Below are 13,557 nucleotides of genomic sequence, written 5' to 3' on the forward strand. Positions count from 1 at the left end.
GTCAAGGTGGTTTCATACCTTACCTGACCCTGATTCTTGTAGTTCGGTTTCATTGCGTTGGGTTGCAAAGTTAGCTGCAGAGGGACAACAACCAGAGTCAGCAAACCATCATGGTCAAGACAATGCAAACAGACCTACTCATTTCTGTTACTCCCAAACCCCCTATCTGCCCTGCAGTTGTCGCAGTGAACCTGGGAATATCTGCTCCTAGCCCCCCTAAGGTTGCCAGCTGTATGTTTTTCGACTGGAGCACCCAGTTGAAAAGGGACTCTGGAGGCTCTCGTCAGCACCGCTAACAGAGCCGTTAAAAGTCTGGTTGGCACAGGGAGCTGCAGGGATGGTGCCTGTGGGGCAGAGGCTGCGTGCAGGTCCTCGGGCCCTCCCCTCCACCTATAAACAAAAGGAACAATCTGACCACTTCTCTGGGAGCCTCCTGAGGTGAGCACTGTCCAGAGCCAGCATCTGATCCCCTCTCCCATGCCACCCTGGTGAGAAGAAGTGAGGCAGGGTGGGGGAGAGTGAGCCATAGAGGGAGGGGAGGTAGAATGAGCTGGGGTGAGGCCTTGGGGAAACAGATCGGTCTTTGAGGCAAGGGTGCTGAGTTTTCTGCAGTTAGAAAGTTGGCAACACTACATCCTCCTGACCTTCAGCCAGGTCACTCATGCACCGAGTCCCATTGCTGTGTGTGTATGGGACAGTCCCTATCCTCTCCTCCCCTGTGCTGCTAACTCCTGCCTCACGCTGCTGCATGGCTCTAAACACAGAGGTGTGGGCTAACTTTGAGTTAGTACCTACCTGCTGAACTGCCTCCCTATCACCTTGATGTCTGGTCTTTCTACCGAATTGTCAAATCAAATTATAGTGGGTTGGGTATTTTCATGAAACTTTAGTAGCTGATGTGCTTTATGACTTGCTTAAATTATGCCCTCTGCTTAAGGTAGAATATCACTAACTTTTCACTTTAATTACTTTTTCTTTTCCATTGCAGATATGAGCACATTCTAAAGGCTCCTGACCCAGTACCAGTATATGCCCTGAAACTGTTGGTAGCCCTGACTGAACATAGCCCTGCTCTTACTAGGTAACACAACTAAACTTTCTTTTCTAATCAGAATTTTTCTCATTTCATCCTTACTCACTATTCAGTTAGAAATTAAGAATTGTATAGATATAAGTACTATTCATAGTGCTGAGATTGTGTTGAGGCACAGATGTGGGCATTCAAAATAGTTTTCTCATACTTCCTGTATTTGTTAAAGGCAGAGTTTTTTTGTCTGAAGTCTGCTGTGTCATAGCTTTATATGTGCTTGATTATATTTATTAGCACAATTATTTAAATATAAAAAGTGGGAATTTTAGTAAACAGATCAGAACTGTCCGTATGCATACTGTGCAGCCATGTTACATATGCTAATAATTCTGACACCTAATGAAATTTCCTTTCCCTCACTAGCTTCAAGTAGGTGAGTCTGTCATTTCATTGTTTGTTTCTTAGCATTTTCTTGCGAATGCTAACAGTAATGTAATGGAAGAAATTACATTTATGTATGTTTCTGAATCTTTTAAAACCAAATTGCTTAAAGCTAACAAGATTTTCCATCAAGCTGTGATTAAATAAGTCTTGCTAGCACAATCAGTCTGAGAAGGCTTCTTCACCCACCTTTGATCACCTGAAAGGTCAGAATCCACATACACATGCATGCATGTTGCCTACACACTAATGCACATGTGGTCCAGCTCTTTTTTCTCCTTCATCTGTCCAGGTAAACTTTTTCCTTTCAGTCCCTCTGCCATCAGTTGCAGAGGGGGCCTCAGATACAAAATGAACCCTTTCTTCTAGGCAGCAGAACAAAAAGTCCCATGGTGCAGAGTTGTGGTCAGAACAATCTTGTGTGCTCAAGTTAATCTGTATTTTAGACAATTGACAAGTGGCCTAATTTTCAGAGGTTTTGAATATCCATAGCGCCCTTTAAATTTGTGTGGAGCTGCCAGCGTTTAGAGCCTCTGAAAATCAGAATACTATCCGTTTAGATATCTAATAAAAGCCCTGAAGTCTGAAAATGTTGATGAGTGGTTTGACTGCCAACTCTGTAATTGTGCTTGCAAGTATCTTTTTTGTGATGATTATTTCTTTAATGATGTTTTCTGTTGTTCCATATGTTCCATCTAAGATATTGTCCTTCATATAGGAAAGGCAAATTACCAGTTTAAATCTCCTGCTTGTCTTTCCCTCCTCCCTTGGCCTCCTTTTATACATTTTTTAATGAAAGTCTATGCACACCAACTTATGCAGACATTAATATAGCAATACCACTTGGTAGAAAAGATTCCCACCAGTCCATTTATGTTCAGGTCTGTGTGAAATTCAACAAGCACAATGGTTCTAGGGAGGGAGAGGAACACAATCTCTGCCTTTAAAAAACAAACAAAAACAGATGTTTTTAAAAAGAAATCTTTGGGTTAAGTATCTAGGTCTGGAAACTGTTGTTAAGTAATTTTGTAAGAGATTTTACACTGGAAGTTTTCAAATATGCATCAGTAATGGATAAAAAGAACTCTAAATCAACTGCAGGTAATTGATAATTACAGGTATTTAGGCTGTTCATTAAAGAAGTTCCTATTGAAATCTGATTATAGACGTAACAGTTAAATGTTTCTGGATGTTAAATATATCTGCAAATAAGCATCATACACTTTTAGAATCTTGTCCCTAAAATCTGTGGCCAACTCAAATAGTTAGTGGCAGTTTCCAATTTAGGCACTCTAAAGCACGGTGGCATTTGTATACTGTCCTTCTATAGAACCCTCTAAACTGCTGCAGACCTCTTTGGTTACAGCTGATTGGTAGTGACGCTTTAATTAGCCTCTTGCTCTTATATTACAGTTACAAGTGCACTGGAGATGTGTTTATTGAGCCATATATCCTATATCAAAAAACAACTATTTGGAAGTCTTGATAACTCTGTCCTGTTTTTTTATTTGTTTTTATTTCAGTACTGTGATCAAAATTATTGAACATTTAAGTGACTTTTCTTTTTTATGTAAAAGGGACACTCTGGCAGCAAAATTCCAGTAAAGGGAACTAAAATTAGTGCAGGCTTTACATACCCCCTTTTCTTGAGTTTTTGAACATAGGCACAGAAATGAAACAATCAGTATGAAGTAGTCAAATGCTGCTTTTAAGCCATAAATCTCTAAGTCTCTTCTCACTGAGGAGATTAATTTTAAAAGATATACATTTGTATTTGTGAACAGTTGTTGCACAAAATGTGTCCTATATTAGTAATGACCCTGGAGTTAGGCTTGTGATTGATTTAGCTTTATTTCCTGATGAGACTTGAGGCCAAACATTCAGGGAAACTAAGGTGAAAAAAAATGTTATAGGAAATAAACAAGACGTTTGAATGGGGAATAAGTAAGTAGAACCTGCAGGAGGGGAGGAGGAAAGAGAAAAATAGAAATATAAAAGATTGCCATTGTACCCATTTAAGATCCTGAGCCTGATTCTTCTGCTAATATGCTAATAGAGTTAAATTGAGTTAAATGGAGTTACTAGACAGAAGAAAATTGAAGTGAAAATCAGTTGAGTCTTTGGTATTCACCTCTGTTGGGTGGTTTCTGGTGCAATTATGTTTAGGAAGTGATTTGTTGAGTATCAGTCTTTCTTTCTTTCATTGACTGAGATGAGCAATTGGGTGGGGGGAGGGAAGGGACAGATTTGTTTTCCTGTTTGTCTGTCTTTAATAGATTAGATTAAAATGCTCCCCTTTGTACCTTTTTCATTTTCTGCTCTACCTTGAGCACTACTATTGTATGCCTATCAAAAATGGACTAGACAATTGCTTGAGTTCTTTGAGATTTTGCACGATTTGAATACAGAAAATACAGTACTGAACTGCAGTTTTATTCATCTATATTGCCATGGGATTACATTTATTGTGCAGATAAATAACACCATTTTATATTGAAATAAATCTATTGATCTTCTAATTTTTATCACAATTTAGAAAATGTCACTGTAGCTCACACTTTGTTTTTCAGGGCAATTGTTGTAGCTCACCATCATAAGTTCTTTTCATTTAAATGGGTGTATGTGTTTAACTGGTTTTGAAGGATAAACAGTTAGATGCTAACACATACCAGTAATCGGTTGATAGGTAATGTTATTGTTTTGATCTGAACACTGCTGGATAATGACTAGTGTGCTCATAGGTTCCACAGAACAGCTTTGTTAGCTATTCATATTTTTAATTCTAGTGTATTCAACAGTAGTGTCAAAGGAAGGATTCTAATTGATGTCCTTCTAGTTTCACTTCTGGGTATCTTTTTACATTTTTGTTTCAATATTTAATGATGAATTCAACTTTCCACTGAGTCGGTGGCTTATCCAAATTTATATTTATCCCAGGATGTTTGTCTATGAAGAGACAAACATCCTGGGATAAATATAAATTTTTAGAGACACGTTTACTTGTGGCTTAAAAAAAATCAGTAGAAAGATTGTAGAATTGGAATGTGAAATGTGGTATTTTTCTTATCTCGTTGTCCCCAAATCTTCCTGAAATGACTCTTTTATTATTCTGAACTAATGAGGTTTTTTTCCTTCTTTAGCAAATATTTGATATTTTTTCTGAAACTGAAGAGTAAATTGTAAGCTGTTGAGATATCAGCCCTGACAGTTGTGATGCGAATTTAGTGATTTTGTCCTGTTTTAACTATGAGTAGGTAGTACTTTATAACACAGTTTATACTAGTTGGCATCCTGCCTTAGTACATTCACAGTAGGTGTTGGTATTCTCCCTCTCTCTGTCCTCTTTTTAATCTGGCCATCTTCGTTCATGTTTTCTCCCTTTGCTCTTCTTCTGTCTTCCCCCTTGTTTTGTCCATGTTGTTTCCAGTGACAAGCTCCTGGTTGACTGGAGGGATTCTGCCATTGTTGGTGCTATATTGTGTCTCCTCCATCCTTCAGTTTCTGTGCTCTCTCTGCTTTCCCTGCACCCCGCCCTTTGCTACTGCCCTACAAACAACCCATGGTTGCATAGGAAGGAATGGTAACATCCAAGGTAAAGCACCCAATCTCCACTTTCTACTATTCTTCAGTACCTCATTCCCTTCCCCGGTCCTGCTGATTTTAACTGTGCATTAAGATTATGACATCAGGGCTAAGTAAGCTATGACTGCTTTAAATGAGCTACTCAATCACTTTTCCTCACAGTGTAGTCTTAATAGTTAAAAAGCCTTAATACTCATCTGTGTTTTTAGACTAATCCTGCATTATATTCTTTTTTGATGACTGCACATCTGCAGGGAAAATATTATTCCAATGACTTCCTGACTCCATGTTAACTCAGAATGTAAGTTGTTTGCACTACATATGTATGTACAGACAATCAAACATTATTGGGTGTTTCATTTATTGATTTAGAAATGTGCAATGAAATACTGGCTTAAAATTATTTAAAATAAATGATGCATTTTTTTGTGGAACCAAAAATATTTGAAATGTTTAGGAAAAAATACCCTAAAATCCTTCCTTTCACTCCACCATTAGAGTAATCATAACAAAATATTGTTATGGAGCATTCAACATTCTATATAATTTCCAGGTTAGTATGTAGAATGATTGTGGTGGTGACATTTTTAAAATACAGCAGAACTGTAGTTTATATGCACAAAGCTTCCAGCACTTCCAAGATAGTAACTGTGAGCATGTTTAAATATGCTTATTAAAAACTTCTTAAACTGTAGTTAAACTCTCTAGTTTTGTCAACAAAACTGGTGGAATGTCCACACACAAAATGTGTTTTGTTGATAGTTTATCAGCAAAACTGAGCACTTTCGCCAGCGGTGTTCTTCCTCTCAGCCATGAGACATAAAACTGCTGTCCACAACAACGGGCAGCTCTGTCTGCTGTGCTTCCCGGTGCCTGTTTTGTCGAGGGATCAACTGTTTTCCAACTGGCTTTTTGTGTACAGCTGCACTCTGTGGACAGAAGTTTTGTGGGGAAATCTCTTCTGGCAGTGACTTCTGTCGACAGATTGCTGTAGTGTAACTGTAGCCTTATTGAACAAGAAGTCCTGTGGCACCTTATAGACTAACAGATATTTTGGAGCATAAGCTTTTGTGGGCAAAGACCCACTTCATCAGATGCATGAGTGGGGGAGTGGTTTCAGAGGGGTATTTAAAGAGTGGAGTCCCAGTAAAAGGGAGGGCCAGAGCTTACAAGGTTTATTCAGTCAGGGTGGAAAAGGCCCATAATCAGTAGTCTGCATGAAAAGAGGAAAAAACAGGTCAGATAAGACAGGGGTTAGAAATCTGAACGTATGAACATGCCTGGGAACAAAAATCTTTTTAGGTCTTGTTTCATTGTTTCAGTTTCTGAACAATTAAATGGTAAAATAAAATATGTAATCCAGAAAGCTGAGAGGATTTGAGTGATACCCTGGATTTTGCATTAAACCGTTTATCCCTGAGCACCCAGGTTCCAGTTGTAATGTAGGTTACCAATGCAAGTAGGTCAGGTGGTGTCTTCTAAATCCATTTTTTTCCACATCCTAAAAACTCTGCAGTTTGACAACTGTGCCAAGCTGCATCGTTCTTAACTCAAGACAGAAAACCATAGTTATTTCAAGGAATAGCTTTGAATGCAAGTTTGCTTATCACCTGCCAGCTCTGTGTCTGCTTCAGCCAATCTTATTAGCCCTTCTTAAGAGCATTACAGTCTTTCACAAGCTTGTTTTTTCATGTTGCTTTGTTCACAGTTTTGTTAGTTTTATGGTTGGGAAAATATTAGGCATAAAAACCTTTAGAGTTAATTAGCTAAATTTACTTTCTGCTTTTTGAGACTAATAATTATTTGAACTAAAATCAGAGATTGATACTAAAGAAAAGGAAGCTTGAACTAATTAAATCCATCTCTGCACAATTGAAAATAATGTATTTGGTTAGTTTTTTTCTTTTTTCTAATTACTTTTGAAAGACTACTTTTGTAAGAAATTGTTGGAGAAACTGAACTCTTGAACTCCCATTTGGAACAAATGGTTGCACAGCAGACTGAAATCTAATTTAAATGTCTGAAGTCTGTGCACTACACGAGCAGTATAATTAGGTACTCGTTGGTTTTTCTGGCTATGAATTAAACTGAATATGGAGGATATATTTATTGTCAGGATGTAGTTAGACAATGGCTATTTATTAGTTTTGATAAATTCTTTCTCTGAGATACTGCCTGTAATTATTTCACTGTTCCACTGGAATGTATTAGGTTATTCTGAGGTGATGGGATGGTTTTGCTGAGCTACTTAGGTATCACTTTTAGCATATTTCATAAATAATACAAATAAGTTGACTTTTACAATATATTTTATAGTTGCTCTGAGGAATTTTAATCTCTATGTACTAGTGTGTGTGTCTATCTCTGCTCCTGTAAATTTGTTTGTTCAAGAACCCCTAAACAGTAAGAGCTAGGACCACCAAATTTGGTATTCAGCTTCCTCTTACCTTAACTTAAATCAAGGCCAGTGTTTGGTTGTGCCTGGAACAGGGGAAGTCCTGGGAATGGTACTGTTTTTCAGAGTGTGGAAAGGGAGGGCACAGAGAGGAGATACTGAGTGGCCACAGCGGGCAGCTGCAGCACCAAGAGAGAGGGCAGCAGGGCTGGGGCTCTGCCATCTTGCCTGCCACAGGGGCTGGGTAAGTAGCATTTCTGCCCCAAACTCAGAGCTTCCCCTCCCCTCTTGGAGAGTTTAAAAGCATCAGGCAGGGTTGCTGGAGTGGTGGGCAGCCCCCAGACAGCACTCAGGCCAGTACTAGGGGCTCTGGAGGCCAAGGGAAACCCCTTGAACCTCACCCCATCCGTCCAGTCTGCAGGAAGAGAAGGGAAGGCAGCTGGAAGGGGGACAGGTCCCCACACCTTGCCTTTCCCCAGACAGCCTGCAGGGGGCAGCTGGAGAAAGGGGCATCCACCCCTCCTCCCTGAGCTTGGCTTCCTCTAGAGCCTGGCTCCCTCTGTGCCAGCCTGAAGGGTGCTGGGGGGCAGCTGGAAGGGGGGACAGCCTCTGGATTCTGGCCTTTCCCGAGACAGCCTGCAAGCTGTAGAGGGGCTGTTGGAGGCTGGGCTGCTCCCAGAGCATGGCCCCCAACCCAGACAGCGTTCAGGCTGTGGAAGAGAGGGACACAGGAGGCCAGGGCAGCCCCCAGAGCCCCACCCTCACCTCAACAACCTACAGGTCACAGGGGTGGGGAGGCCTGTTGGGGGGAGGGGCAACCCCCAGTTCCTGCCCCGCCCCCTGACAGCCTCTATTCCACAGGGGGCACTGGAAGCCTGAGGGGCAGCCTGCAGAGCTTGGCCACCCCTGAAGAGCCCCACCACACAGGCTGCAGGGTGGACAGGACCACTGGATGCCAGGATAGCCTGCAGAATGCTGCCTACCACAACTCCCAAACAGTCTGCAGGACTGGGAGGCCCACAGACCCAAGCAAAGGCCTTGGGAGCAGCTACTGGCTTGGGGCTAACCCCAACACACTGCTCTCCCTCCAGACAGGTTGTGGGGGTGGAGGGGAGGGCAAGCTGAAGGCTGGGGTCAGTCTGTAGAGCCCTAATCCCCACTTGACAAGTGTGTAGCCCTGGATCCTTCCCTCTTAGGAAGAGCTGCTGGCTGGGGAGCACAGCCTGTGACCCTTCCAGAAGAGCTGCTGGCTGGAGTGTGCTGCCCTGGCCCCTGAGAGGAGCCATCACAGGTGCTGCACTACTCTTGCTATCATGGGTGGCCCCAGTAAGTCCCTCCCCACACCTTCCAGCCTCCTGCCCTAACTTCTTCACCTCCCATCTGCCTTGACTTCTGCACCTCCACCCTCAGCTTGAGCCCCACTACATGCCCTCCTCCCGGCCCTCTGCCTTAAGCCACCCACCTCCTGACCCTGAACCCTCACTCCAGCCTTCGTTTTCCTTCATTTTTCAAAAATAGTATCTTGAAAAATAGCATGTACATTTTTCATTCATTTTCAAAATATTACTTCAGTTAAAGCTTGAGCAGCGCCAGGTACACCTGGTAGTCTAAAATATGTTAACGTTTTTTCCTTGCTGAGGGATATTGAATGGTCTTTGATTATGGTGTCCTCACTTGGCTGAAGACGTTGATGTTTGGTCCAGTGACTGGGAGTATACAGCATAACTACACACTGTCATGTGCTCTCATTCACAAATGCATATGAAGCTGGAGCTAAGGCTGATAGTCTGTGTTAGTAATTCTAAAACCACGTTGTTCTTGAAAAAACGTCCCTTACAAACCTGAGAATTAATGATAAACTTGAACTTGAAACATTTGAAAATCTGGAAATCGTAAATGTGTGCAGATCTATATCACTGCATTATACATTTTATAGAAAAAATGACCACAAGAAGGTGGTATGATTGCAGTGATGTGTTCAACATAGTCCTAGTTCAGCAAAGTAATTAAGCACAAACCTAGTTTTCAAGTGTGTGAGCAGGCTCCCAGATTTCAGAGGGGCTACTTATGTGCTTAACTGCCTTGCTGAGTTGGGGCCAGTAGTAGTACACTGGCTTTCCAGAGCTTAAGATATCTACAGCTGTGGGCTGCAGATAACTTAAAGACCTTCACATTTCATGCTCATAGAATGCATCTAACAATGGACAGTAAACCCTTGATTTAACAGACACTGATTTAACAACTTCGGAAATAATGGATGCTGTCTGCCAGCCCCCCCCCCCCCCCCCCCAAATAAATATCGGAGACCCGCCAGAGCCATCACCAGAGCTGGAGGAGCTGCTGGAATTGCTATGGCTGCAAGGGCTGGAGGAGCAGGGGGTGTGGGGGTGTGTGTGCTGCAGCAGGGCACGGGAGCTCTCCTTCCTCATGCGTGCAGAGCGTGTCAGCGCCTGGCCGCCAGTGCCTGCAATGGCACTTTGCAGCAGCCATGGTGTTGGAGGCTGCTGCCCACTGGCAGGCTGGGGACAGCCATGCTCTACCTTCATGTGGGCAGCTTAGAGCCAGGGGCTGGAGGATGCGCAGCGCTGACAGCTGCGAGAGGTAGAAGGAGCCAGGCTGACATTCAGCTCCTCTCCTGGTAATTGGGAGCAGGAGATAGTGGCATGAGGGGAAGAATGGGGCAGGAGGCGAAGGACAGTGAGAGGCAGGGGCAGAGGACAGGAGTGGGTGATGGACTGAGAAGGTCCGTGCATCATCGTACAGTGTAACCATTTGGATATAACAGACTTACGGCATTAACAGACACCCCTTCCCCCTATAGTCCGTTTAAATTGAGGGTTAACTGTAGTTAAAAACACACACACATGCGCACGCGCGCGAAGAAGGGAAAAGGGCATCATAGTGCAGACTTAAGATTTTATGGAGGCTTGAACACTTCCTTAATATCTCTTCCAGGGCCATTGTGCCCCCTAGAGGTGAGGTGCTTGCCACCAGGGGTGACATCTAAACATTAAAAATACACAGAGGCACTCCTGAATTTTGTCAGTTTTCTAATGGTTTTCTTTTTGTGTGTGTTTGTGTGTGTAACTATGAGGTTCTTGTATGGCTCTGGGCTTAAGTTAGTTGTATATTTTCATCCTTCTCTTCATTTTAATGATGTATTTTGTCTGGGCATTCCCTTCGTTTTATACATTGTTTGTTAGGGGGCAAGATACTTCCAAGCGTTGTTATGCCTATTAGATGCACATGTGATTTTTTTGGAGGAAAAGGCAATATGTTGTATTTCTTGAAAATACAACATCAAGGTTGCGTCTACCCTAGCCCCAGAACTTTGAAAAGGGCATGATAATGAAGGTAATTGAAAGATTCTAATGAGGCGCTGCCATAAATATGCAGCATCTCATTAGTATAATGGTGGCTGCGGCACTTCGAAAGTGCCGCTTTTGATCACGGGTGGATAGTCTACATGGGATTTGGAAGTGTGTGGGGTCCTTTAGAAAAAGATCCCGTGTAGACAAGCCGTGCGCAATCGAAAGTGGCACTTTCAAAGTGCTGGGGCTGCCATTATGCTACTAAGGCATGGCATATTCATGGAACTGCCTCATTAGCTTTTTTCGATTAGGTTCGTTGTCATGCCCCTTTTGAATTTCTGGGGCTAGTGTAGGCATAGCAGAAAAGCAGCATATGCATTCACTCCCTCCCTCACACAGGTCCTGCTGATAAGATAGTCTTACAGTTACCACTCTGTCATTGGTCGAGTCAATCTAGTGCCCAGTTAGATTGAATACAAGAGAGGAGCTGGGCTCTATCAATTATAATTTGATTCTCCAGGGCTCTGTGGGAGTGAACGCAGAGTTCAATGGCAAAATACCCCATCTTTATACTTGTAAATTCCCATTTGAGTCTATGGCTTTTGCAATGTTATTCTGTAATTGTTAATCCTTAAATGGCATTAATCTTGGAGTTTTCCACAGTTATCCTTTGATTGTTGTCAGGTTTTGCATCATTATCTCTTGTTTTCATCCCACCTTTGGGGGTGTATGCCTGTCTCCAGGATTAGCAAATTCTACCAATTTGTATAGCCTCCAGCACAAAGGATGTTTTCTGCTTATCTCCAAGTTTTCTTTCTCCTTCTTGACCATCTGGACATTCGTTATGGTTTTCACACTTAACTAAGCATATGTCCTCCACTCTCACTAAATTTTACGGGTAGGATTCCCTTTAAAAAGGGATTATATAGTTACTAAAGTAATACCAAACGAACCTTACAAAACTTAGTTTGCGATGCAGACAAGAAGCACAAGAATTAATTTGTAATTCTAACAAGAAGAAAGGCCTTATAGCAAACATTGTACTTATTACCATCATTATAATTATATTCTTATACCCACACTAAAAGGCTACAATCTTCTTCTTGCTCATGACAGTTTAGTAGTAGGTGTGTGTCCTTGCTACATATGCCAGGGCTGGAAGTTTTACCCTCAGACTTTACCCATGGGGAAAAGTCTTAGTGACTTCAGGAGTGGTTCCTTTGTGCTGCAGTATAAGGGATACTGCATGTTTACCTTACCCTCGGTTCCTACTTTCCACCAGTTATCATCATAACTGTGATTTTTGGCTGGAGAGTTCCTAAATTTTGCACAATAGCATATGTGTCAGAAGAATCACATAACATTCAGAATCAGAGAAAGGCAGGCACTAGGGACACAGTGGCATTTATTAATTCCACATGGTCCTTAATTCCCCAGCTTTTAAGTTATTCTTTGTAAGACAGCTGCTTGCTCCCTATACCCTACTCCTCGGCTATATTTTTGCTCTGCTTCTGTTCAGTAGAAACTATGCACTTTATATGGAATCCATTATGGGTTCATAGCAGCATGGCCTTTTCTAGTGCAATCATGTTAATGCTGTGGGTATTTGGTCTCTGCAAAACAGCAAATATTTTTCTACCTCATGCTACTGCAATAAAAATAATGAAGATTTCACTAGTGGAAAAATAGACTTATTTCTGATTTATACTAATAACCTGCTATTTTGATGAATGAATAATAGTGTTGGTAGCACTAGATTAAACTGATTTTTAATGACACATTAGGCTTTCTTCTTTCTTTTTCTCTTGTGTCACTACAAGGCTGAGTTACATTTGGGTGCCCTTGTTGTGTATTTCTGCACCTTAATATGTTTGGGATTCTTTTACCCTTTATTTTCAACTTTCTCATGTTATAATGCTTTCCTTTGGAAACATCACAAAATATTTTTGTCAACTAAAACTACTGATGTATTCTAATTTTAATTCCACACTAATGTACTTTTTAAACCTGGGCATTTAAAATTTATTTTCATACATGATTAAGCTGACATTCTGACCTGCTCACATGCCACCAGAAGCTGAAGTGTTAAGAAAAAACTATTTTTTTCTTAAAAAAATATCAAATATTGCAAAAAAAATCAAATATGGCAAGATTCACAGTGAAATCACATGAGTTTGGACCACTGCATATTATTTTGTTAAGGTTATTCAAGAAAAAAAAGTGAGGGAAGCATGTCTGATACTAGATGTAAATTTTTGAAAGACCTATTTTAAAACTAATATTAACTATAATTAAATTAATATATTTGTTAGTTCTCAAATTCTCATTCTGTGCCCAAAGAGAAATTTCTGTAAACCTTGGGAAAATACTTTATAGGCTTCATACATAACAAAGGTTGAATGTCTGCTTTGAGTACAAAACTCAGTCTTAACTAATAAGCTGTAACGGAAACATCTTTGTGCCATCTTACTATGGACATCCTTTCCATCAACATCACCTTCCATGGGCACAATATGCTAGATTGTCTCTTGCCCATATGTGGGTCCACCAAGGCAATGTGTCTTTCCAACTCTCAGTTCCCACAAAGGGAGTATGGACAACCCCAGCGAGGCACATGGCAGAATAGAAAAATATTCAGAAATCGTCACCTTCTCAGTGTTACAAATTTAATAACTGTGAAGGTAACAGACAGATCAACCTTGTACACACAGCAGATTGTCTTGATTACTTAATATACTTCTTTATTGTTGTGTCTTTGAAACTATCCAACCATTGGCTAATTTTCAAACTTCATTTAC

General features: G+C 41.3%; 1 protein-coding gene across 3 annotated transcripts in view; it reads left to right on the forward strand.

The window, feature by feature from the left end:
- ULK4 (unc-51 like kinase 4) overlaps window positions 1-13,557 on the forward strand; it is a 460,156-nt gene that overhangs the window by 185,288 nt on the left and 261,311 nt on the right. For all 3 annotated transcript variants that reach the window (XM_074988237.1, XM_074988236.1, XM_074988238.1), the window contains one exon: window positions 989-1,081. In XM_074988237.1, coding sequence (XP_074844338.1) covers window positions 989-1,081 — 93 coding nt within the window. The remainder of the gene's footprint in view (window positions 1-988; window positions 1,082-13,557) is intronic.

This window comes from Carettochelys insculpta, chromosome 2 (genome assembly GCF_033958435.1).
Source record: "Carettochelys insculpta isolate YL-2023 chromosome 2, ASM3395843v1, whole genome shotgun sequence".
NCBI classification, from domain to species: domain Eukaryota; kingdom Metazoa; phylum Chordata; order Testudines; family Carettochelyidae; genus Carettochelys; species Carettochelys insculpta.